The 25502-nt window shown below is 41.7% G+C and overlaps 2 protein-coding genes across 3 annotated transcripts in view; one reads left to right on the plus strand and one right to left on the minus strand.

The window, feature by feature from the left end:
* Positions 1-25502, plus strand: part of DNTT (DNA nucleotidylexotransferase) — a 201764-nt gene that overhangs the window by 87307 nt on the left and 88955 nt on the right. The gene's annotated exons all lie outside the window — the stretch shown is intronic.
* The window catches only part of BLNK (B cell linker), a 77954-nt gene that overhangs the window by 37753 nt on the left and 14699 nt on the right, over positions 1-25502 (minus strand). For both annotated transcript variants that reach the window (XM_081268314.1, XM_081268313.1), the window contains exons 2-4: positions 17882-17947; positions 13941-13990; positions 3738-3775 (exon numbers count right to left, since the gene is read on the minus strand). In XM_081268314.1, coding sequence (XP_081124440.1) covers positions 3738-3775; positions 13941-13990; positions 17882-17947 — 154 coding nt within the window. The remainder of the gene's footprint in view (positions 1-3737; positions 3776-13940; positions 13991-17881; positions 17948-25502) is intronic.

A 25502-nucleotide genomic window follows, 5' to 3' on the forward strand; every position in this document is an offset into this window, starting at 1 on the left:
CATTTATCTCTAAGAATTTTTTGATTTCCTCCTTTATGTCTTCTGTAACCCATTGATCATTCAGTAACATATTGTTTATTTTCCATGTGATGTAGGATTTTTCCTTCCTTCTTTTATCATTGATTTCCAGTTTCATTCCATTATGATCAGATAAAATGCGTGGTATTATCTCCACCCCTTTATATTTACTGAGGGTTGCCCTATGGCATAATATATGGTCTATTTTTGAGAAGGATCCATGTGCTGCTGAGAAAAAAGTATATCCATTTGATGATGGTTGATATATTCTATATATGTCAGTTAAGTCTAGGTTATTGATTGTGATATTGAGTTCTATAGTTTCTTTATTCAACTTTTGTTTGGAGGATCTGTCCAATGGTGAGAGAGGTGTGTTAAAGTCACCCATAATTATTGTGTTGTGGTCTATTTGATTCTTGAACTTGAGGAGAATTTGTTTTATGAATGTCGCAGCACCATTATTTGGTGCATAAATATTGATAATTGTTATGTCTTGTTGGTGAATGGTTCCTTTTAACAGTATATAATGACCTTCTTTATCCCTTTTGATTAACTTAGTCTTGAAGTCGATTTTATTCGATATGAGGATGGCCACCCCTGCTTGCTTATGAGGACTGTGTGCGTGGTATATTTTTTCCCATCCTTTCACCTTCAGCCTGTGTATGTCTTTTCCAATCAGATGTGTCTCCTGGAGGCAGCATATTGTTGGATTTGTTTTTTTAATCCATGATACCAGCCTATGTCGCTTTATTGGAGAGTTTAAGCCATTAACATTCAGAGTTACTATTGATATATGGTTTGTACTTCCAGTCATGTTTGAATGTTTATCCTTTTTTTAAAAAATTTAGTTTGTTTCTCCATGATTATCTTTCCCCTCGCCCTCTGTCTTTACTGAGGCACTTCCCACTGATGGTTTTGGTTATTGTTTTTCATTTCTTCCTCGTGTAGTGTTTTGCTCAAAATGGTTTGCAATGCTGGTTTTCTGGCTGCAAATTCTTTTAACTTTTGTTTATCATGAAAGATTTTTATTTTATTGTCATACCTGAAGCTTAATTTTGCTGGATACAGAATTCTTCATTGGCATCCATTGTCTTTCAGTGTTTGAAATACATTGTTCCATGACCTTCTTGCTTTCAGTGTCTGTGATGAAAAATCCGTTGTTAACCTTATTGGTTTACCCCTGAATGTAATCTGTCTCCTTTCTCTTGTAGCTTTTAATATTTTCTCTTTGTTCTGTATATTGGATATCTTCATAACAATGTGTCTTGGCGTTGGTCTACTGTGATTTTGTGTGCTCGGTGTCCTGTATGCATCTTCAATTTGTATATCTGTTTCCTTTTTTATTTCTGGAAAGTTTTCTGTAATTATTTCATTCAGCAGGTTACTCATTCCCTTGGTTTGAATCTCTGTACCTTCTTCTATCCCAATGACTCGTAAGTTTGGTTTTTTTATATTATCCCATAACTCTTGGATGTTTTTCTCGTGATTTTTTACCAGCCTTTCTGAGTTGGCTAGACTCTTTTCAAGATGATATATTTTGTCTTCATTATCTGACGTTCTGGCTTCTACTTGCTCCACTCTGTTAGTGATACTCTCAATTGAGTTTTTAATTTGGTTTATCATTTCCTTCATTTCTAGAATTATTGTTTGATTATTTTTTATAATCTCTATCTCCTGATAAAGATGCTTAACTTATTCTTTTATCTGTTTATGTAATTCATTCTCAATGTGTTCTTTCGCTGCTTGAATTTGCTGTCTTGTATCCTCTTTAAGGTTCCATTCCATCTGTCTAAGGTGTTCCTTGAGTTCTTTATATGACCATTTTTCTGATGACTCTAGGTCCTCCTGAATATTTAGGCTGTCCTGCATTGTTTGTACTCCTTTTCTTCCTTGCTTTTTGAAGCTGCTCATGTTACTTCTTGTTCTGTTTGACTTCTGAGTTACTGTTTACTCCTATAAATTTATTTGATGTTTGGGAGGGAAGGTATTAGAAGGGAAGGGAAGAAGTCACTAAAGAGAATGAGAGTAAGCAGGTAGAATTCAAGGAAGGGGGGATAAGAGAAATGAAAAGACAAAAGAAGAAAAAAAATAGGAAATAAAAAAAGAAAAAAAATAATAAAAAAAATTAAAATTAAAATTAGAAGGAAAAAAAATTAAATTAAAAAGAAATTTAAAAAAACAACAAGAAAGAAAAATGAGAATGAAAGAAAAACCCAAATCAAAAAAAAAAAAGAGAGAAAAGAAAAAAAGAAAAAAAAAACTAATAAATGCAGTCTTAGAGTTTGATTAACTTCTCTTCCAGTAGGTGGCGCTGTGCCCACCAGGCCATGTTTCTCCTGTGAATACGCGGGAACCAATCACTGTGCAGCAGCTCCTCCCAGACTGGGCGAGTCTCCAATCCTGAGTGCCTAGGGCCTCCTCTTGTGTCTAGTCACTTCCCACTTTTCCTCTAGCCAGGCCCCTCTCACGGGTGCCGCTCACCACAATACTGGCTACACGCCAGGTCTGCTGCTCCCGGGAGCCCTGTTTTCATGAACGACTGGGCACACTCTTCCAGTTTGCCATTCCCTCAGACCCTAAGTTTGTAGAGCTTGGGGCTGAGAATCCTCAGCGAATTTTACTTGCCCTCCGGTAGCCACGCCCCCGGTAGCTGGTGCAAGAGGCCTCAGCAGTCAGCCCTGGTGGGAGCAGTAGTTCTGCGCCGCCGGTCCAGTGCCACCTCTGATTCCCTCGGGCTGGCTATCGCGCTCACGGGAGAGCTGGGAGGGGCCCTTACGGGAGAGCTGGGAGGGGCCCTTAAGGTTTCCCCGATGTGTGGAGAGGGAAGGCTAGGGAATTACACACCTGTAGCCACAGGTTTCAATTAATTCTCAGTTTCTATTTTCTTCTCTGGGAAGTGGGTGCCTAGGTGTGTGGAGCCTTCTTGGATTCTCTGTATATCTGAAACTCAGATTGGATCAGGGTGGCATTCTAAATGAATTTGATGTACATTAGGATTAATTTTTGTGAGGAAGGACATCTTGTCCGCACAAGACTCAACCTAAGAGACAAGTGGCTTCAGGGGCTCTTGCAATTGTGACAATACCTTGGGGAGGTCCACAATTCATTCTGGCACACCACCTACCAATGTCTCCATGGCCTGTTCCCTCTCTCTTACTCTGTGGTTCCCAGAGTTCTGATAATGTCCTCCAGGTCACAGTAGCCACCTCAGTGGTTGTGAGTCTGGTTTTGAGCTCTGAGGGCCTGGGTTTGAATTTGGAACTGCAAGTTACTGACACTTTCCATAGTTGGTCCTGGAGGTACTTTTCTGTAGGTATTAACTCTTTCATTGTTAGTGTGTTTGGGCTCCAGGACAGGGGTCAGGAGGTGACAGAACACAAGGGAATGTAGGGCAGAGGCATTTACCAACGGATAGAGAAATACTTAAACATGTTAACATCTATTTTGGCTGTGTGGTGACAGCACTGAAAATCTCGTTAGGGCTGAGGTGAGAATTAAATGAGACAAGGAAGGTCAAGTTCTTAGCCTGGCACATAGTGAATTCTGGGTCAAGCCGGCCATCCTGAGCTTACTTCTGCCTCGTCTGCAGGTTGCCTTTCCAGACCTGCCCTCTTCCTGTGAGGTGCAGCTGAACACCAGTGAATAATTCAGAAATAATTCCTCCGCAAGGCCTCTCACAGGGCCTTGGTATCCTCCCAGACCCCGGAGCAAATACTTACAAAGTCATCTGACCACTGCTCCTCGTCAGCAGGACTCTCTGAAATGGTATGAAGGACACAGAGTGTATAAGCATAGACCTCAGCTAGCCAGCTCCAGCCTGTCCTCAAGTTCCCACATTTGCATTCCCTTCCTTGGGGCCTCCTGTGGCCTTTTTCTTAGCCTTAAATAATTATTGCAGTCAGATGTTCATTTATTTTTTAGTTTTTTTAATTGATTCTCAAATCATAAAGTTCCACTGGAGCAGAGCCAAGGTGCTTCTGACCTGTGCCTGTCTTTGTCAAGGGACACTTCTGGGGCCTTAGAATAACTCAGTAGAGAACTGCAGTCCATTCCATGGCTTCTAAGGCTTTCTTTGGATCAGTATGTGAATCAACATGGAGTAGGCAGAGCACAGGACAGGGAGACAGGTCTTAATTCACATCCTGATTCTAAGTTTGATTTTGTTGTTGTTAAAAAAAAAAAATCATCCAGAGCTTTACTTGTACCAAGCAATGTTATCAGAGCTTTGCACCTTTTTGGCATCCTCAAAAATCTTCTAAGGAAACTGAGGCCTAGAGCAGATAACTCATGTGCCCAAGGTCAGATAGTAAAAGGCAGAAAGAGTAAAGGGCAGGAGCAGAACCCTGCAGATTGACTTCAAAGCTCTTTCTCTGAACCCCCAAACCATATTGCAGTCAATGTCCTGGGGTTTGTAGGGGACACACAAATGAATGTGACAGGCTGTGGGCCTAAAGTAACTTATAAGTTTGAAGAATAAGGTAGGTCTGAATATTTCTCCTCCAAAACACATTTTGAGTTTAGCCTCTATCCCATCACATAAACTGACCATATGATGGCAAGATTTTGTTTTGACATTTCAATAGAAACCTTTAGACAATGCCTGTATGAAACCCAGTGCCTCACCTTCCTAAATCAGATTTGCTGAGCCTTTTCTCAGTGAGTCAGGGTCTACTTTACCACCGGGTGAATTTGGTTGCAGTAATCATCTAACTGGTTCCTCTCTCTATCTCTGTTATCTTTCTTCTCTAGCTCATCTTTCCTTCAGTTTTAGTTGTTTTCTTGAAACAAAGGTCAGATCATGCTGATCCTTTCCTCAAGGATCACCGTGACCCCCTATGGAATAAAATCAAGGTTCTGCATCGGGACATTCAAATGCTCTGCCCACTGTCCGTCCTTGGACTTTTCTTGCTGCAGCCTTCCATACCTGCTTACAGTGGCACCAGGAAGGTTGCTCCCGGGAGTGTGCGCTTTCAGAAGTTCTCTGCTCTGCTCATGCCATTGCCTAGCCTGTCGTCCTTCCTCCTTGGAAATTCCTATCCTTCCTCTCCCATAAAGTCTTCCCTAGAACCTCTTGACACAATCATTTGCCCTCTCTTCTGGGCCCTCTTGCATGCCCCTTGCATCTCTTTTGGTGCCTTGTAGTCATAAGCACTTCACCCTCTCCTGGGCTATGATTAGGTTGTTTGTGTCTCTCTGGACTGAAAAGCAAGGCTTATCTAACTTATCTTTGTATTTGGATGGCGTTTTGCATTTGAACTGCATGCACTGGTCAAAGTATGAACTAATAAGTGAGTCAAATGAAAATCAGGATGATAATAATGGATTCCTATGGTCTGGGTGCTAGGCTAATGTTATAAAAGTCTATCCTGATAATAACACTGGGTATGTGTGGTTATTGTCTCTATTTTATAATTAAGAGGTCTGAGCCTCTCTTAGAGAGGTTGCAAAAAAACCTCATGATTGGTGAGTATAGGGGATGAATTGGAGGCCAGGCTACCTGTGTTGGCCCCTGTTGCTGATATCTCATGTGAACTGCCTAGCCCTCCACTGAGCATTCAGATAAAACCCAGGGAAAGCAAGAATGATCCAGTCCAGACATCTTGGCACAATGGAGGCAAGAAAAGGTAAAAGGGGCCTTGAGGTAGAGGTTACTGATGGCATCCCACCAACCTAGCTACTTCTGTCTAGTCCAAGGGCAATTCACAGTACTATGCTTGCAAAGTCACAACCTTGCCGGCCATGACCTAGAGTACTAGACCCAAAGTCATGGCTGGCTCTCTGGTGAGTCAGGGAGCCTCCCGAAGTGTGCAGGTGGTGGTTTTAGAACCAGGCAGTCTGGGTTCAAATCCCGGCTCTGCTCTGTACTAGCTGCTTGGCCTTGGAGCAAGGATTTAATATCATTCAAGGCTCAATTTTCTCACTGTAAAGCAGGGATAATAATAGGGACTGCCTCATGTTTTAGGGAGAATCAAGTAATACAATACCTGTAAAGTGCTTTGCAAAACCTGGCAAACAATGAGGATTAATTTTATTTTTGCCTTGGATATTGCAAATGTCACAATAAGCCCTCAAAACACCACCAATACTAATTTGCCCTAGGGACAATCATGCAGTATGGCCACCGAGACAAATGGACCCAAGAAAGCCTTTAGTGTATTGGCTAAAATGTTGGGGAGGATTAAGTTCCTGTTTGCTCTGGGCCAGTGGTTTAATTGTGTGTGTGTGTTTACACAGCCCCACCCAGAGAGCTAATATCCTGGTCAGGCCACCTTGTCAGGCAAAGCCTTTCCCAGTGTGTCCTTTCTGGGACTTATGGGCTTATACTCCATTTGTCATGTCAGAATCCCATGGTGTACAATGGAGGGAACCCTCTGCCTGCCTGGCCCAGGCAATCGCAACTCCCATGCTCAACCTGATCTATGGGACAGCACCAGATACTGGGAGGCACCTGGGAGTGACTGTGACTGCTCTAGACCAAGACACAGGGGGGTTGAGGTTGGGTGCTGGGGTCAGACTGCCTACCTCAGAGCCCTGAGCCTGCCACCTGGCAGCAGCATGGTCTTGGCCAAGTTGCTTAACATCAGAGCCTGTTTCCTTGGCACTAATCTGGACATTGGTGATAGCCTCTCTCACAGTTTTGAGTGAATGAAAATGAAAGAATATTGCAAAGTGCTCAGAAGAGTATCTGACAGAGTAATGGTTCAATGAATGTTGGAAAAAGAAAATTTGCATTCTGCAATTCTTAGAAAATCTTAAAGGGTAGATTCTTTTTCTACATCAAGGATCAGAGGCTCAGGAAAGTTGCAAAGCTGTTCCAAGTTCACACAGTGCTCAGAGGGCAAAGCCAGGATTGCAGTCCGTCCTAAATGACCCCAAAGTCCAAGGTCTTCACACCAAAGCAGCTTGCATAATGGAAATAAAAGACCTGAAGACTGAAAGCACGATCACGCATTAGATGGAGCACAGTCCACAGTAGGGTAAAATTTCTTGATTAGCATTCGGCACCTGGACTCTTTACCAGGTGCTGGGAAAGCTCAGAGAGGGGTGCGTTGCATATGAGGTGAAGGTTGGCTGCACCTGGCTGCATGCTGGATGTAGGACCAAGAGAGACTTCGAAGGATGGCAGGATTCCAGGGGGGCATCTTTCTCCACTGCCCTACCAGGGGCTATGTGTCAGTCCTAGAGGAGGGCTGAGCCAGTGGACAGGAAGGGACCTCCACAAGGAGGCATAGGAAGCTATGCTGAGTAATACAGAGCTAGACGGGCTGTCAGTCAGCCACGGTGCACCCTGCGATGAGCAGCTGATGAGGGTAGCTTTGAAGACATGAAGGCTGACCAGACTGGAGTTCTGAGACTGGGGAGGGATGGCTGGAAGGACAGTGAAGGGCTCTGTGGTGAGGCTGGAGCACAGTGGGGAAAGTGCAGGTGGGAATCCAGCCTCTGGGTCCCAAGTCCCCAGGAGTGCCAGAGACCCTAGAGCAGATGCCTGAGGTGTCTTGGCCTCAGTTGGGTCCTCAGTCCTGCTCTGCAGGCCATGCTCTGGACCACTGGGCCCTGCACATTTCTTCTCCTACAGAGCTGGTGGTGGCACTCAGGAAGCCAAAGGGAGGGAGGAAAGGAGGCAGGCATGCATCTGGCAGTGGTGTGGGGATAGATAGATGCAGGAACCTGAAGAAACCACAGAGCCTATGGGGAGACAGTAGAGGCCTGTTCCACCAAGCACCACCCTGAGGAAGAGAGTGATGTGATTTAGTATAGAAGCAGAGGACAAGGCCAGGGCCAGGCTGGCTAGGAGAGGTGTTTTGAGTCTAAACACTTAACACTTAGGAACTTCCTCTGTCGGTATGTTTATTCATCTTTCAAGGAATCATCCATCTGCAGGGGAGTAGGGTACAGTAATGGGGCCTACAGTCCTGGCTCAGCTGGGACCTCACTGTGTACCCTGGGTGGTTACTTTGCCTCTCTGGTCTCCAGTTATCCCTAAAATGAGAAGTGTGGATTGGGTGATCCTTGAGAACCTTCTAAGTTTTTAAAACACCTTTGAGTCCAAGTTTCCTTCTTCTACTCTTAGTTCCCCGGGCAGGACTCATCCTGAATACGGCAGCCTTCTGCGTTGGCTTCGCCGTACCCACACATTAGAGCATAAACAAGGACATAGAAAATTGAGAAAATGCTGGCCTGGGCAGGATGCCAGGGCAGGGCAGGGCAGGGCAGGAGCAGTGTTAGGTCTCACTTCTCTAGTGGACAAGGATGGCTGTGTCCCTTCTGCATCTGTGGTGGGCATTTACCCAAAAGTGCCCCCTGGGAGTCTTTTCCCTTTCCTTCTTTTTTCTTTTTGAACAAATAAACACTTATTTAATTTAATTTTTTTTGAGTGGGAGGAATTTTTATTTTTTTTATTTTTAAATTAAGTTTATTTTTAACTGACACATAAAAACATAAAAATAATACATATTGATGGGGTAATCTGATTTTTTGATGCATATATATGTTGTATAATATTTAAATCAGGGTAAAGCATCCCCTGAAACATTTGCCATTTCTTTGTAATAAAAACTATCAACATCCTTTCTACTAGCTTTTTGAAATGTACAGTACACGGTTGCTATTTGGAGCCATCCTATTCTGTGGCAGCCAGAACTTCTTGCTTCTGTCTAATGGTGAATGAACACCTGGTGGTCAACCCCTCCCCATCCCTCTCTTCTCCCTACTCCCCCAGCCTTAGGAAACCACCGTTCTAGTGTCAACTGCTGTGAAATCAGCTTTTCTAGATTCCATGTTTGAATGAGATCCTGGGACTCATTTTTCTGTGCCTGGCTAATAATGAGCACAGTGATCTCCACTTCCCTCAGGGCTGCTGCGAGGACAGGACTTCGTTATTTATTTATGGCCGAAGAGTATTCCACCATGTGTATAGGTACTATATTTATCCACTTAGTAGTTAATGGACACTCAGGCTGTTTCCATTTCTTGGATCTTATGAATAATGCTAAATTAAATATGGGCGTGTGGATGTCTCAGCATATTGATTTCATTTCACACACACACACAGTAGTAGGATAATAGGGTAGTTCATCCGTTTGTTCCTTCCTTCCTTTTTTCTGTACTGGTGATAGAGTCTAGAGCCTCACACATGCTAGGCAAATGCTCTGCCACTGAGCTACACCCCAAGTTCCTATTTTTACTATTTTGAGGAACTTTCATACTGTTTTTCAAATTGAATGTGCTAATGGAGTCTTTTTCTTATAATTGCTCTGATGCCCTCCCTATGTAGCATCAGTAACAAGAGAAGGAGAAGAAGATGGACCTCCTGGAATGTCACAATAGCCCCTGGAGATCAGGGGCCAATGGTACAAGAAAAGAGGCTTTGTTCAGTTTGGGCCCTACAGGGGTTTGTGGAGTGACCAGAGGGCTTCTGCAATGACCCTCAAAAGCTCTGAAGAAGCATCCCCTGCCCTATGTCCCAAGCCTGATATCACATTTCAAAGATGTAGGAGACAGTTCAGCTGTGAAGGCTCAGGAACTGGGAAGCAGGTCTTGAGGTGGTTAATGTCAGGGCCTGGTGCCTCCAGAACAATAATACATGTTCGAGAAAAGTATAAACCTCTTAGCTTGGTTCAAAGGGAGAAGCAGTAGAAAGAGACTGAGTTGGGTTTCCCCCCTAGTGGCTGTAGTTACCTTGGGCAGGTTATTTAATGTCTCTGAGATGCAGTTTCCTCATCTGCAAGACTGAGACAGTAATTTCTGCATAATGGTGTTTGTGGGAAGATTAAATGAGATATACTGGTAAGGAGCTTAGCATAATGCCCAGAGCAGAGTAAATACCCACAAGTTTGGGATTTCTTCCTTCCTACAGCCAAGCCAGCTCCCTGAGACCAACAGGGAGGGCCAACCATGAGGTCGCTGCAGTCAGGGTTGGTGGGTCTGAATCTGAAGCCTCAGGTCTCCATTATTTAGTTACCTTGAGCTTTGTTCTGCAGTCTAAGTAGAGGAGGAACTATCACAACTCTCTTAACAACTTTTAGCTGGACGCTAGCTCTGTCCACCAGCTGCCCCGGGGAAGTCAGTATCACTAATGTCAACCTACTCCTGGCTTAGAGGGATTAGGCAAGCCATTTCCCTCCAGGACTGAAAACTGAACACAATTCCAGTGTCTGGGGGAAACAGGTGGGGACCACATCTCCACAGGTCTCTGGAGAGCAGTAGTCTGGCCTCCCAGGTTCGGGGGTCTGGTGGGCTCAGATATTCCAGCACTGGGATCACAGAGGTCCTTGAAGACTCCCTGGGTGCAGGAGGAGCTTCAGGGCTTATTTTTGAGGCTCTGGGCATGCAGCTGGCAGGGAGTTGTGGCTCAGGGGAAGCAGCTGGAAATGCTCCTGAGATTTGAATAGGGGCGAGGGAGAGAGGGCTGGGGGGACACTAACTGCAGGTGGTGATGGTGGTTTTGCCAAAAGACAGTTTCCAGGAATTGAGCGTAAGAGCAGAGAGACTGGGCCAGACTTCATTGGCAAAGCAAATAGTAAGAATTTCGGAGATTCTGGACTCAATGGATTTGGGGGGACCCACTTGCCTTTCAGGTTGAGAGAATCGATAAGGACAAAGATAGCAGTTTATAGCAAGATCTCTCAACTTTAATCTACATGAGTTCTTATTAAAATGCCCATTCTTGGGCAGTGGTCATACTGCAGAACTGAGATTTCTCTCTCTTCCTTTTAAGTGTTACTGGGGATTGAACCCAAAGCCTCACACATGTTAGGCAAGTACTCCACCACTGAGTTAAATCTTCAGCCCCTTTTCCATTTTATTCTGAGACAGGGTCTCACTAAGTTGCCAGGTGGACCTCAGATTTGCAATCCTCCTGCCTCAGCCTCCTGAGTAAGCTGGGATCACAAGCACGCACCACTGCACCAGCCAAGCAATAGTATATTTCTAACAAGTTTGTATATTCTGTTGCTGTTGCCAGGCTACAGATAAAGAGGTTAGAAAACCCGTCTTCTGGGCTGGGGATGTGGCTCAAGCGGTAGCGCGCTCGCCTGGAATGCGTGCGGCCCGGGTTCGATCCTCAGCACCACATACAACCAAAGATGTTGTTTCCGCCAAAAAACTAAAAAAATAAATAAATAAATAAATAAAAGATTTATCTTTAAAAAAAAAAAAAAAGAAAAGAAAACCCGTCTTCTAAGTTGGGCCATGTTTCTGTGTTCCAAGAGACATCGTGCCCAAAGGCACTGATATCAAGACTATTTGGAGTATTTCAGGGGAGAGAGCAGATATCTGAGGTCAAGAAAGAACACTTTGGAGCATCAAGAAGATTGGAAGATGCAAATTCCTAAAGTCAGGGAATTTTAGGAGGGGCTCACTTCAACACAGGGCTGCTGGCCCCAAAGATCTGTTTCCATAGAGGTGCAGAGGTTTGGCACTGGAAGATCCTAACAGATTGCCTAGTTCAGTCCCCAAATAATAAAGATGAGCCCAGGAGAGGGATATGTTCCAAACTCCAGAGCCAGTTAGTGACTGGACATCAGGGACCTTGCAACTGGGCTCCGAGATGTGCAATGCCTCTTATTGGTGATTTTATTTCAGAGTAATTCTTTGGTGGAGGATGAGAATTAGGAGACATGGAATTAAGAATTAAGAAACTAGGAATCAAGGAGAATCCTTAGGACAAGTATGAAATGATGGGGGGGGGACAGAGCTGTGGCTATGGGAATAGAGAGGGAGAGACTTTAGAAAGATACTTAAGAGAATCAGTAGGATGAAGGGATGGGCAAGCAGACAGGTGAGCACAAGGGGACAATTGGGAGAGATGGACATCCTGAAGTCACGAATATCATTCTACTTAGGTTTCCAAGAATTGACTCTGAGCTCCTAGAATTGTGTCCAGCATCTCCGATGCTCTTAGTTCATCAAGTGACAACATTCTTGCACATTTGTCCCCCAGAACTTGAATTAAATACCTCCTTCTCAGAGAGACCTTCCTAGACTGCTTAAGTTGTCCCCACCTGACAGTGACTCCTATCATTGCACCTGCCATTTTCCTTCATAGCAGTTACCATGCTTGGGAAATGACACTATCTGCTTGCAGTCTGGTGCATTATTTGACTTCCCACTAGTCATTATGCACCTGAAGGTCAGAGACTATATTCTGTTCCCTATTCCATATCTAACACAGTGAGAGTTACAAGGGACACACTTACAAAATATTTGTTGAGTGAGTCCAAGCTTGTGGGAACAGCAGAAGCACCTGGAGGTGTTTATTCGAAGGAAGAAACTATCCAAATGTCCTAACTCTCAATTTGGTGCTTTGGAGTTGCACAGAACAACTGTTTCTACTCTTTTATTAGTTAAAGATTTGTGCTGTGTGGCCATTAGGATAGACACAGGAAGCCACAGGAAATGAATCCCATCCATGTCCAACCAGGGCTGTCCACCCTCACTGGACCACACAGGTTTGAGAAACCATCACTGCAGGTGTTCGAGCAAAAACTGGACTTCCTCTGTGAAGGGACGCGGTAGTGGAGTAGAGTTTAAGTCTTATATAAACTCTGGAATTTCTTTTAAATCCCAAGATGCCATAATTTCATAATTTTTCCATCAAACCTATTTAGATACTTGACAGTTCTGGTTTGCTTTCTTTCATTCTTTTTTTTTCTTTCTTCAGAACTTGGATAGAAGAATGCATTTGTTCTCATTTAACCAAGCTTTCTTGACTTGTGGATTAGGTAAATTGTAAAGCACAGGATAGGATCCTGTCCTGTAGTTCCAAACTACACAGGAATCCCCTAATCAACTCTCAACCTACTGACTGGTTGGTAAAGTCAAAAAATACTCTAAAGTTAGGGAAAATGCTATGAATTAGTGACTAGACTTGGGTACATTGGAATTTCTCTACGTGATAAGAAGAATCAACTGTATTATTCATTGCTATCTTGATCAGTGACCATCACTTAAGGTTATGATTTGGTTTTAGCTGTGGTCCCACAGAGGAAGAATGATGAAGGATGTCTGTAATCTTGTGGTTCTCTCTCTCTCTCTCTCTCTTTAAATATTTTTTAAGTTGTAGATGGACATAATATCTTTATTTATTTTTATGTGGTGCTGAGGATTGAACCTAGTGCCTCATATGTGCTAAGCAAATACTCTACCACTGAGCCATAATCTCAGCCCAAATTCTGTGGTTTTCACTGAGGAATGTTTAGGCAACATATGTCTATACATTCCTCAGTGAAAACATCCATCTTTAAACTTAATGCTATAGATCAAGATTTTAGACTTATCTTCCCATCTCTCTAGGAAAGGAAAGTGTGTTGGATATTTTACTTTGTTCACAAAACTAAACCTTCTCCCACCAAAGTTGATGCTAGCTGGAATGGGGTTGTAGGCTAAACTCAGAGAAGACTGAGTCACCACAGGCAATCAACAATTTATTCCCTCAACCTTTCAACCTCCCTCAAGTATGCATTTAAACAACTTTTTGCAGAGGAAGACGTCCCTCCCTGCATCACCTATCACAGATTAGATTAGGTCCCTCTGCTACACACTTTCCATCCCACACAGAATTGTAATTACTTCTAACATCAGCTATCTTCCCTTCTAGACATAAATTCTGTGAGTGTGGAGACTGTAGCTAACTTGTTTAACCCTGTTTCTACTTAAGACCTTGTATATGCCTGGGACATGCAAGATGCCTAATAGATGATAAGTAGCTGAAGAGATGGATGAATGGAGGGAGGGAGGGACAGGGGAATGCTACATCTGCACTACAGTCAAATGTCTAATGGGTTGGGTCATTCTTGAAATCAAGATCGGCATCTTTTTTTTTTTTTCAAATGAGTAGAACATATTTCCCTCTCCAACAAAAAAAAATATATAAACATTAAATTAGTCAAAAATCAGTTACAGTATTTTAGAAATACTCTTACCTAAAGCATAGTCCCTTCGAGGAACACTTGGAGGTGCTTTGACTTTCAACCTATAGATAAAAACCATTAGACCAAGGGTCAGTGGGTAGGACAACTCTTGCCAATGCACACAATATACATAGAGAGGACAAACAAATGACAGAGTAAAGTCCTCTTTGGACCCATCACATTGAAGGATTTAATGTGCTATAAACATAGCGAAGCCACTGGTCAGAGGTTTCCCACCCCTCCCGAGCTCCCCAGTGCACCATGTGGCCATGACTTGGTGGAGTTGGGTGGTCAAGGGACTTTGAGAGGTCAGAAGGTCAGTAAGCACTGAGTCAGAGGTTCAAGAAAGATAAGAGTTGGCTGGCTGCTAGGAAGGTAAGAGAAGATGAGCTGTATTTTAACAGTTTACAAATGCTTTAAATAAGAGGACAAAAATCAGCTATAATAGCACTTTAGTTGTATTAGGCCGAAATTATTTTTGGGCCAATTAAAAACATGACAAATAAGTGAGCACCGAGTATCTCAAGATGTAAGGTTTATAGTAGATTATTATTTTTATAATAATTACCCATTCTATTTAAGAATGGCTTGCTTAATGGAATTTTAAATACATACACAAAGCTTATACCCGGTAGCTTTGTCTGACTAAAATATCATATCCCTTTATATAAGCAGTACAGGGTAACCATTATATATAAAATTTATTTTTTAGAAAAACATAGCACAGAAATTCATGTTTGATTAAAATAAGAAAAAACTTTACAAACTAGAATCATTATTTTGCCAAGAAAAACATTATTATTTGTACAGAAATTCTTGAGTGCCCCCCTATAGTCTCTCATATCTATTATTTCATTCAATTCTCCTTACAAGGCAACAGAGTATGCTGGGAAAATATTATCATTATACTTATGATGAGATCTGGAGGGAAAATTTGGCCAAGGTGTCTCGGGGAAAAAAAAAATCTGGGTCTGGTGCTCAGGTCAGTTCATGAAACAGTAAAAATTCAAAACACACAAACCAGCTATTATCCACTATTGCCATCATTACATAAAAGGAAAGAAAGGGTATTTTAACAACCCTAAATCATTTCTCAATAAAGACCAAGCTCAAGAAAGGACTGCTGGCCACTCAATACGGGTTGGGAATAAAAGGAGTGGTTTGAACTTGACTTAGAAGCCAGCAGCTACACACCACCCCAACGCTGTACTGTCTTTCTCTGCTCATGTGGCCACAGACCCGTGGAAACTGTCATGGTCTTGCAGAAAGGAAGCTGTGTGTTCAACTGTGCTTCCGCCTTTCAAGGGAGCACCTGTCACCTTGGCTTCAAGTGAGAGCTTAATTCTAAGTCACTTTCGATCAAGGGGCCCTTGACTTCACCCAGGGTAATGATCACGGCAGCCATGTTTGCCAGACTGAGAAGAAACATGATTTGTCAAGTAAAAGTGCTCTGGGGTACAATGGGCAGAAAGTCTGAAATAGAAATTGTCAGTGAACATGCTGTGAACATGACCGACCATGGAACAGAGAAACATTCTATGCAGAACCTTCATATTATCGAGAACCGGAGGATCGTAAATCTGGTAACCATGAGACACTTAATCTAGAATCACCAGTAATCATAACAATGATTAGTGGGGCTCTCTCATGGAGAATGACAGTCTGTATGTATCAGAAATAAATGAAAATAGCCAGGTATGTGTGGTGGTGCACACCTGTAATCCAGCAGCTAGGGAGGCTGAGGCAGGAGGATTGAGAGTTCAAAGCCAGCCTCAGCAACTTAACAAGTGATACCTTGTCTCAAATTTTTTTTAAAAATTAAATAAGAAAGGGTTGGGGATGTAGCTCAGTAGTTAAGCACCCTTGGATTCAATCCCAGTTACCAAAAAAATAAATAAGAAATAAATGAAAATAATCACACACCTCTCCCAGTTACAGGACAGAACAGGTGACAAATTCTTCCCCTCTATAAGATGATCACTGCCCGACAAGCAGAAAACCATTTTAACTGCTTTATGATGATTACTGATTACATATTGAGATTCATTTATAGTTTTCAGTCTAAAAATACCACCAAAAGTGACTTCATACTTTTATGTTCAGACTTTGAAGTTCAGCAAAGTCCCAAAGAATGACGATACCCTGCTCTGAAGACAGAGAGAGATGAACTTTTTTATACACTATCATTGGCACAAAATTTTGGGAACGAAATTTAGTAATAGCAATAAAAAAATTTAAAGGCACAACTCCTTCCATTCATAAATTTTATTTCAAGACTTTAGTTTACTGATATACTCCAAGTCTGCAAAGAATATTTATTAAAGTGTTATTTGTGACAGTTAAATGGAAATAAACAGCTAGAATTTTTTTAATATTTATTTTTTAGTTGTAGTTGGGCACAATACCTTTATTTATTTATTTATTTTTATGTGGTGCTGAGGATCGAACCCAGGACCTAGCACGTGCTAGGCAAATGCTCTACCACTAGAAATTTTTGATTGATATGATCAAGCTGCCCTCCAAGAAGGTTTAAACTCACATCCTCCCCCTTACAAAAATGTCCACCAATATATAGTTTGTTTCATTATGTTTATGATAGACTACTGATCAGCTATTTGGAAAAATAATGTGGTTTACCTACTAACAAAGAAAGATGTCCATGACAAAGCATTAAATAAAACCCATAGCCAGGTGCCGTGGCGCATGCCTGTAATCCCAGCAACTCGGGAGGCTGAGGCAGGAAGATCGTGACTTTGAGGACAGACTCAGCAAATTAGTAAGACCCTAAGCAACTTATCGAGACCTTGTCTCAAAATAAAAATCCAAAGGGTTGGGGATGTAGCTCAGTAGTAAACTGCCCCTGAGTTCAATCCCCAGCACCAAAATAAATAAATAAATCCAACAGAGCAAGTTGGTAGAATGGTGTATGTAGCATGATACCATGATGAAAATGAAATGTGCATAGGTACTATGTTGGTGCATGAATATGTGTGCCTGAATATATATGTGTATATATATGTATACATATATACACATATATATACACATGCATATGTACACACACACACACACACACACACACACACACACAGAGAGAACTCACTCAGGACATCTCTTTCTGGGGAGTAGGTTAAGGTAAAATTGTGAGAAGTGGGCAATTTTGACTTCAAACAATTCTCAATTCTTTCTTTTTTTTTTCTCCCTGCCATATCTTTCATCAAAACAAAACTTGAACACAATACTAATTTGCCTCTCCTTTTGACTTAGATTTTGAGTGGCAAGTGCAGGCACATAGAATTTCTATTTTCTCTGTAAGAAGCTTAAGGGGTTTTGGTGTACAGGAGGATTTGGAATTCTAGCTTTCCTTTCCCATGTGCTTGTTGAAAACACTGATAATTAAAATTATTTAAAAAGTGGAAATCAAAATGTAGGTGACAGTTATGGCATCTCAAAAAAGTGAGGGCTGAGTTTTGTGACTTCTTATTTGGATTTCTCCAGGTGTCTTGCTTTGGCATGTGCTAGGCACCCTGAATGAGCACAGCTCACCTCTTCTTTGGTGAGAAGGAAATCCCTAGTTTCCCCTGAATACCAGCCCACTCATGGCCTTGTTTCCAGAACACAGACCTAACCCATGCTTCCAGCCACCAGCAAGAAAGGGTGGGCGACATGCTAAACAGGTTGCACCTCCCTGTACAGATTGACTTATTGTATTTGCTTCTCTCACTTAGCAAGGGTTGACTTATTTAAATACATAAATATTTATTTTATTTATTTTATTTTTTTTTATTTTTTTTTTTAGTTATACATGGGCACAATATCTTTATTTTGATTATTTATTTTTATGTGGTGCTGAGGATCGAACCCAGGGTCTCACACGTGCGAGGCAGGCGCTCTACCCCTGAGCCACAACCCCAGCCCAAAATACATAAATATTTAAATAGCGTCTCACTTACTTTTTTATTTTGTTCATTATTCCTCCTTCATTGTTCTTAATATCATGGACCATCTTTTGAAGTTGCCTGTAAGAAACAAAATTAAACAAAAATGTTAATAGCAGGAATTATATTGTATTTAGTTAAGTGAACAATTTGAAAACTTTATTTCCAGCCTCATTTCATTTCATTTTATCAGGGTTTTTTTTTTTTTTTTTTCATCAAATAAACTCCAGAATCGGATAGACCGACCAGTGGTTCTCACTTTAAACTGCACCAGAATCCCCTACAGGGTTAATGAATGGTATCAGGCCAGGCCCTGCCCCCCACGTTTCTGATGTGGGTGTATCTGTGGTGCTCCTGATTTGCATTGCCAACAAGTTCCCAGGGGTTGGGACACCTCTGGTCAGAAGACCATCCTTGAATCACCACTGTACTGTGATAGATCAGACCTTTTTCCACTGTAACCTTTTAATTGCCAAAGTAAAGCAAAATAACTGCATAAGAAAACTAAAGCCCTTACTGACCCATGTGCAAAGTTTTAAACAAATCAGCTGAGTTGTCAGTCTGATAACAAAATGTGGGAGTGTGCTTTACTAGACTTGCATCTTGATGGGACTCTTGACTTTCCTCTGCATGGATTTAGACCACGCTATGTCTGAAGGTCGGTTCATTTTTAGTCACATTGCTGGCATCCTCCACCCCACCCTACTACTGGGAAAGCCAGGGCTGCTCTGCCTGCTCTCTTCAGCAGTAGTTTGCAAAAGCTGCTGATGGAGATGAAGGGATTACAGGCAAAAACGCCTCTCACATTGCGTGAGCCCCACACAGGGTGGGACGATTTTGCCATTGCTAACACAGAGCTCTAGAATGTAGTGATGTTGGGGACTATAAAATTAAATGGAAAAACAAAACAGAACAACAACATGATCTTTCTCTTTTCCCGTCTCATTTTCTTTTCTCCTTCCTCCTTCCCTTATTATCGATCACATAAATTATACAGCCTTCAATTTTATAACTACTTCTTGTTAAAAATGGACTATAGTCTAAGTGAAATAAACCAATCTGAAAAGGCTACATATTGTGTAATTCCAGCTATGTAAATGACATTCTGGAAAAGGAAAACTCTGGAGACAATAAAAAGATCAAGGCTTTCTACAAGTTTGAGGGTAGGAAAGAAGGGGTGAATAGGTAGAGACTAGGGGATTTTTAGGAGAAACTAATTTTGTATGAGACTGTAATAATAGAAACATGTAATATGTATTCATTGTATCAAAATTTGGAAATAATATTATAAAACCACTCTTTGGGGGGAGTTCTTTTTTGTTGGTTCTTTTCAGTTATACATAACAGTAGTGTCCATTGTGACAGGATTATACAAGGACGGAATATGTCTTATTCTAATTAGAACTCTAGTTTTATGTAGTTTAACTTTCTTTTTATGGCTGAATAATATTCCATTGTGTATATATGTACCATGTTTTCTTTATCCATTCAGCAGTTGATGGACACTTATGTTATTTCCGTTTCTTGGCTCTTATAAAGCTGCAATGAATGTGGGAGTGCGGATGTCTCTTTGACATGTTGACTTCATTCCCTTTGGATATATATACCATAGTGGGAGTGCTAGCGACATACACAATGGTGAGATTAACTGTGGTGCATTCACACATGTACCTAGGAAGGTTGTCAGATCACTCCACAGTCTTTCCTTTTCCTCTCCCCACTCCCTTCCCTTCATTCCCCTTTGTCTAATCCCCTGAACTTCTATTCTCTTCCTCCCGCTTATTGTGTTAGCTTCCACATATCAGAGAAAACATTCAACCTTTGGTGTTTGGGGATTGCTTGTTTCACTTAGCATGATCGACTACAGATCCATCCATTTACTGGCAAATGTCATAAAGTCATTCTTCTTTATGGCTGAAAATAATATCTCATTGTGTATATGTACCACGATTTCTTTATCCATTCACCTGTTGAAGGGCTCCATAGCTTAGCTATTGTGAATTGTGCTGCTATAAACACTGATGTGGCTGTGTCACTGGAGTATGCTGATTTAAACTCCTTTGGATATATACCAAGGAGTGGTGTAAGTGGATCAAATGACAGGTCCATTCCTAGTTTTTTGAGGAATCTCCGTACTAGGTGAAGTAAGCCATTACCCTTCGTAGCCTGGTGTGCTGCTTCTCTGCCCCTGTGATCTTTTCATCAGACCCATCATGAGACCTTGATAGAACCACAGAAGCAGAATGTTTGTGCAAGATTAAATAGTGGTTGCACTAATTTGCTGTCCCACCAGCAATGTATGAGCGTACCCTTTTCCCCACATCCATACCAACATTTATTGTTTCATGTATTCTTGATAATTGTCATTTTGCCTGGAGTGAGATGAAATCTCAGTGTAGTTTTAATTTGCCTTTCTCTGATTGCTAGAGACATTGAACATTTTTTCAATGTATTTGTTGATCCTTGGTATTTCTTCTTCTGTGAAGTGCCTGTTCAGTTCCTTTGCCCCTTTATTGATTGGGTTACTTGTCTTTGGGGTGTTAAGTTTTTTGAGGTACAGGTGACAAAGATTTTCTCTTATTCTATAGACTCCCTCTTCATGCTCTTGATTGTTTCCTTTGCTGTGAAGAAACTTTTTAGTTTGATTCCATCCCATTTATTGATTCTTGATTTTATTTCTTGCACTTTAGAAGTCTTGTTAAGGAAGCCTACATGTTGGAGTGTTGGGTCTACATTTCCTTCTAGTAGATGCAGAGTTTCTAGTTTAATTCCTGGGTCTTTGATCCACTTTGAGTTGAGTTTTGTGCAGGGTGAGAGATAGGGGTTAAATTTCAGTCTACTACATGTATTCCCAGTTTTCCCAGCACCATTTGCTGAAGAAGCTGCCTTTTCTCAAATGTATGTTTTTGGCAACTTTGTCTAGTATGAGATAACTGGATTTATGTAGGTTACTGTCTGAGTCTTCTGTTCTATTTGTCTTCTTGCCTGTTTTGGTTTTAATATCATGCACTTTTTTGTTACTATAGCTCTGTAGTATAATTTAAGGTCTGGTATTGTAATGCCTCCTGCTTTGTTTTTCTTGCTAAGGATTGCTTTGGCTATTCTGGGCCTCTTATTTTTCCAAATGAATCCCATGACTGCTTTAAAAAAAATCCCTCTTAATTCAACTTCCACCACTATCACTCAATTAAAAAGCCTTCCAAGTTTGTACTACCTGTGTATAAAGATGGACAAAGTTCGCAAAAGTAAGTTCATCTTTGACATTTTGTAATGTGCATTTCCTACTTCATATATACGAACACCATCAATTTGTTCAATTTCAAGTTAGTTAAAATTAATAAATACATGAGTATTCATTCATTTTATATACGTATGCATTTATATAAAATAAATATATATAGTTATTTTTAATTAACACACAAAAATTGAACATATTTATTGGGTACCATGTGATGTTTCAATACATTATGACATTGCACAGTATTCAGATCATGGTTATATTACCTAATCCTTAAATACTTATCATTTCTTTGTAGTAAAAATATTCAAAATTATATCTTATATATATAATTCAAAATTATATCTTATATATATAATATTATATATAGGTGTTTCGGAGCACACAGTAAGTTGTTATTCATAGGCACCTTGCTGTGCAATAGAATACTGACCAAACCATAACTTAGTACCCCTTGATCAGCCTTTCCCCACCCCCCTCTTTCCCCTGCCCTCCCCAGCCTCTGGCAACCACCAGATATTCTCAACTTCTATGAGATCGACTTTTGTAGATTGCACAATAAGTGAGGTTGATCATACAGTATTTGTCTATCTGTGCCTAGTTTGTAACAGTGGTCCCTTCACCTTCTGAATATAGCCCTTGTTTGTTTTAAAGCTTATTTATTTTTTTTTAATTTTTGTTTTTGGGTACCAGGGATTGAACTCAGGCTCACTCAACCACCGAGCCACATCCCTAGCCCTATTTTGTATTTTTTAAGAGACAGGGTCTCACTGAGTTGCTTAGCAACTCGTTAAATTGATGAAGATGGCTTTGAACTCCTGATTCTCCTGCCTCTGCCTCCCGAGCCGCTGGGATACAGGCGTGTGCAACTGTGCCAGTGTAAGGCTTATTTTTTTTAATGTCTTTTTTCCCCTCCCTTCTCCCCTCTCCCCGTCTCTAACAAGATTAGGGAGACAGTGTTCTCTTTTTTTCCCTTAGTTGTTCTGCCTTTGAAAACACCATTAGAGGAAGGAGATGCCTGCTGAGATCTGGGAAGTTAATATCTCCCAAATTAACAAGTGAATCCTAACAAGCCATCAGGGCACCCTGAAATGTATCCCTTGAAAAGTTCCTTTAAAACCCTCCTGTCCTTCCTGATGGGGAGAGTCACAGCCTTTGGGACAGGAGTCCCCTGTGTTTCTCCTTTGCTAGCAAAGCAATAAACCTTCTTTCCCCCTTTTCTCAGAAACCATGTCTTCATTATTAAATTGGCATTTATTGGCATTGGGGACAAGGACTGAGCTTTCAGTTACAGGCTTATTTCACTTATCGTAATCATCTCCAGTTCCACCCATGTTGTTGTAAATGATAGGATTTCATCTCTTTTTATGGCTGAATAATATTCCATTGTGTATATATGTACCATGTTTTCTTTATCCATTCAGCAGTTGATGGACACTTAGGTTATTTCCATTTCTTGGCTCTTATAGAGCTGCAATGAATGTGGGAGTGCAGAAGTTTCTTTGACATATTGGCTTCATTCCCTTTGGATATATGTACTGGAGTGGGAGTGCTAGAACATAGTACAGTTCTACTTTTAATTTTTTGAGGGACAGCTATATTGTATTCCATAACACCTGTCCTAATTTCCATGCCCAGCAACGGTGCATTAGTGTTCCCTCCTCTGTGCATCCTTGCCAGCACTTGTTATCTTTGTCTTTTTGATAGGAGCTATTCTAACTGCAGTGAGATGATATCTCATTGTGGATTTGATTTTCATTTCCCTGTCTTCTTTTGAGAAAAGTCTATTTAGCTCTACTGCCCATTTTTTTTAATTAGATTGTTGGCTTTTTGCTATTGAATTATTTGAATGTTCTATTAACCCTTTGCCAGGTGTATAGCTTGCAAATATCTTCTCCCATTCCGTTGAGTGTCTCTCTACCCCATGGGTTGTTTCCTTGGCTGTGCAGAAGATTTTTAGGTTGAAGTAACTCCATTTATCTATTTTTGTCTTTGATTTCTGTGCTTTTGAAGTCATATCCAAAGCATCCTTGCCTATCCTAACCCACTTCATGTATTTAGAACATTCAAACCCATCTTTCCTGCCTCTGCCAACCAAAGGGCCACTCTGCTCCAGGTTGTGACAGGAAGTGCTGAAATATCAGGACCCCCCAAATTAAGAGAGGAGAGAGAAGACCAAAGCAGAGCTGAGGAGTCCTAGAGAAGCCAGTGCAGTGTGAGAACCAGTGCAGATTGATGGCTTCTGGGAGCCTTGGATCAGGAAGGAGAAACAGGGAAGGAGAGATCCCAGGTCCCCCAGTGCCATCAAACGCATTCTCTCTCTCCCTAGGTCCCCTCTGAAATAGTGTTTGCTGAGATACAGTCTAAAGATCGCCTGTATCTATCTGGTCTAAAAAGTTTGAATTACTTGGCCCTGAACTATACCAATGGGAAAATCAAGTGGGTCCCACCAATCTGTATTTCAACAAATTCCCCAGGACTGGCAACCCTTGCGCACACCAAAAACTGAGAACCGTTGCTAAAAGAATCAGGTCTGGTTTATTGCCTTCTAGACACTCAGGGGCCATTATGGTAGGACAATGCAATAAACCCTTGGGTTGCTTTTCTACTCTTCTGCTCTTTTCAACAGACCAGTCATGAGACCCTGATAAAAGTAGAATGTCTGCACAAGATGAAATTGTTACTGGGGAAAAACCGAAACAAACTCTGTGGCTTCTTTTGTTCTTTAGCCAACTTAGAAATCCCTAATTTGGGAGGTCATACAGCTGGCTCGTGGTTAAGACCCTTAAGTGGCCTTCTGCTTTCAATTGCAGTTCTCACAATATTCTCTCTTCTTTTGGGCCCTTGCCTATGTAACTTGCCCAAGTTTGTCTCTTGTAGGTTTCAACAGTTTCAAACAAAATTAATGGTTGCCTGGTGGCTTCAGCCCATTCCAAGTCAGGAACGCACGCCACTGACCCCTTCAGATCAGGGAGCGGAAGATTTCTATAACCTTCAAAGGTAGGCAGGGTCCATGTAAGAATGTCACCCTGAAGAAGTCACAGAAGAAAACTTTGGTCCTTGTTTTCCTAAGAGAAGGGGGATAAAATTCTCTCAGGGGGGAGTGAGATAGTCGGGGCCACCCCAGGGGGACAAAAGGCTGGGACAATGAAGTAAAGCCCTGGGTGAAGTAAGCCATTACCCTTCGTAGCCTGGTGTGCTGCTTCTCTGCCCCTGTGCCCTTTTCATCAGACCCATCATGAGACCTTGATAGAACCTCAGAAGCGGAATGTTTGCGCAAGATTAAATTGTCATTGGGGAAAAATGCAAATAAATCCTCCAGCTTCCCTTGTTCTTAGTCAACTTTAAAAATCACTAATTTTGGAGGCTGCACGGTAGACAATGCATTAGTAGCTTCCTGCTAGTTTTGCCGTAGATAACACCTTTGATGGGTGTGCTATCCAGTGATAAGGGTTGCCTCGGTTACTTTTCTAGGACTTGAAGGGAACTTCTGCTGAGAACACTGACTTTTCACTTGGGCCTGCAGATGTATGATGGGTGGCTAGAACAGGATGAAAAGCCTCAGCATCTTTGTTTTCAGACTATATCTGTCCCCTTTGCTGCCCTAAATTTTGGGTCAAATTCTACTTCCTCTACCTATAGACGTGTTGATTGCCCACTGGAGCTGAAAAGTGTTTTTTCCTTACCCCAAACTTATGCTTTTTCAGCAGCTACAAGCACCCAAAGTGCTTCACCCCTGTCATAAGGCCTGGATAGAGCCCCAAGGCCAGGATGCTCGCCCAGGATGATGGTGCCAATCATAAGAGTAACTTAGCCATTCTTAAGACAATTTGACTGTGGCCAGCAGTGGTCCAAGCTTCATGCAAGAAGAAGCACCTTTTGGAATTGTGCCCCTGGCTAGTCGAAAATTACGGACGTTAGCCCACTCCAGCAAATCAATAAAAGTCTACATCTCTGTTTGGGAAGCAGCCTGGTCTTCCTCTTGATGGGTGCATTGCCCTGTGTGCTCCCAAAACTTGGTTCCCTCTCATTTCTATTGTTTCCAAACCAAAGGATTCCATCTCCAGGAACAAAAAATAGTGAGAAATGGAAGGCAGGTGTTCAGGAACAAGAAGTGCAGAGGCTCAGAGATGACATTTTCTGAGATGTTTGGGGTCTGGAATGAAACAGAGTAGTGGGAATGTGGAATGTTGTGGGAGGGACAGAGTCAAAGATGAGACTGAGGGGTTGGAGACAGGTGTCAAAACCTTGTTAGTATAAAGGCCAAGGAAGTGGACAGCAGGAAGCCCTCAAGAGAGCTTTCCTCAGTGTGTGTCATAATCAGGATTGGCCTGGGCCAGGGGATTCCTGTGATTGGGAGATCAATATGGATGCCGCTCTGCTGAGCCCTACTCCAAG

The sequence above is a fragment of the Spermophilus citellus genome, assembly GCF_964194105.1.
Source record: "Spermophilus citellus genome assembly, chromosome: 15".
Classification (NCBI taxonomy): Eukaryota; Metazoa; Chordata; class Mammalia; order Rodentia; family Sciuridae; genus Spermophilus; species Spermophilus citellus.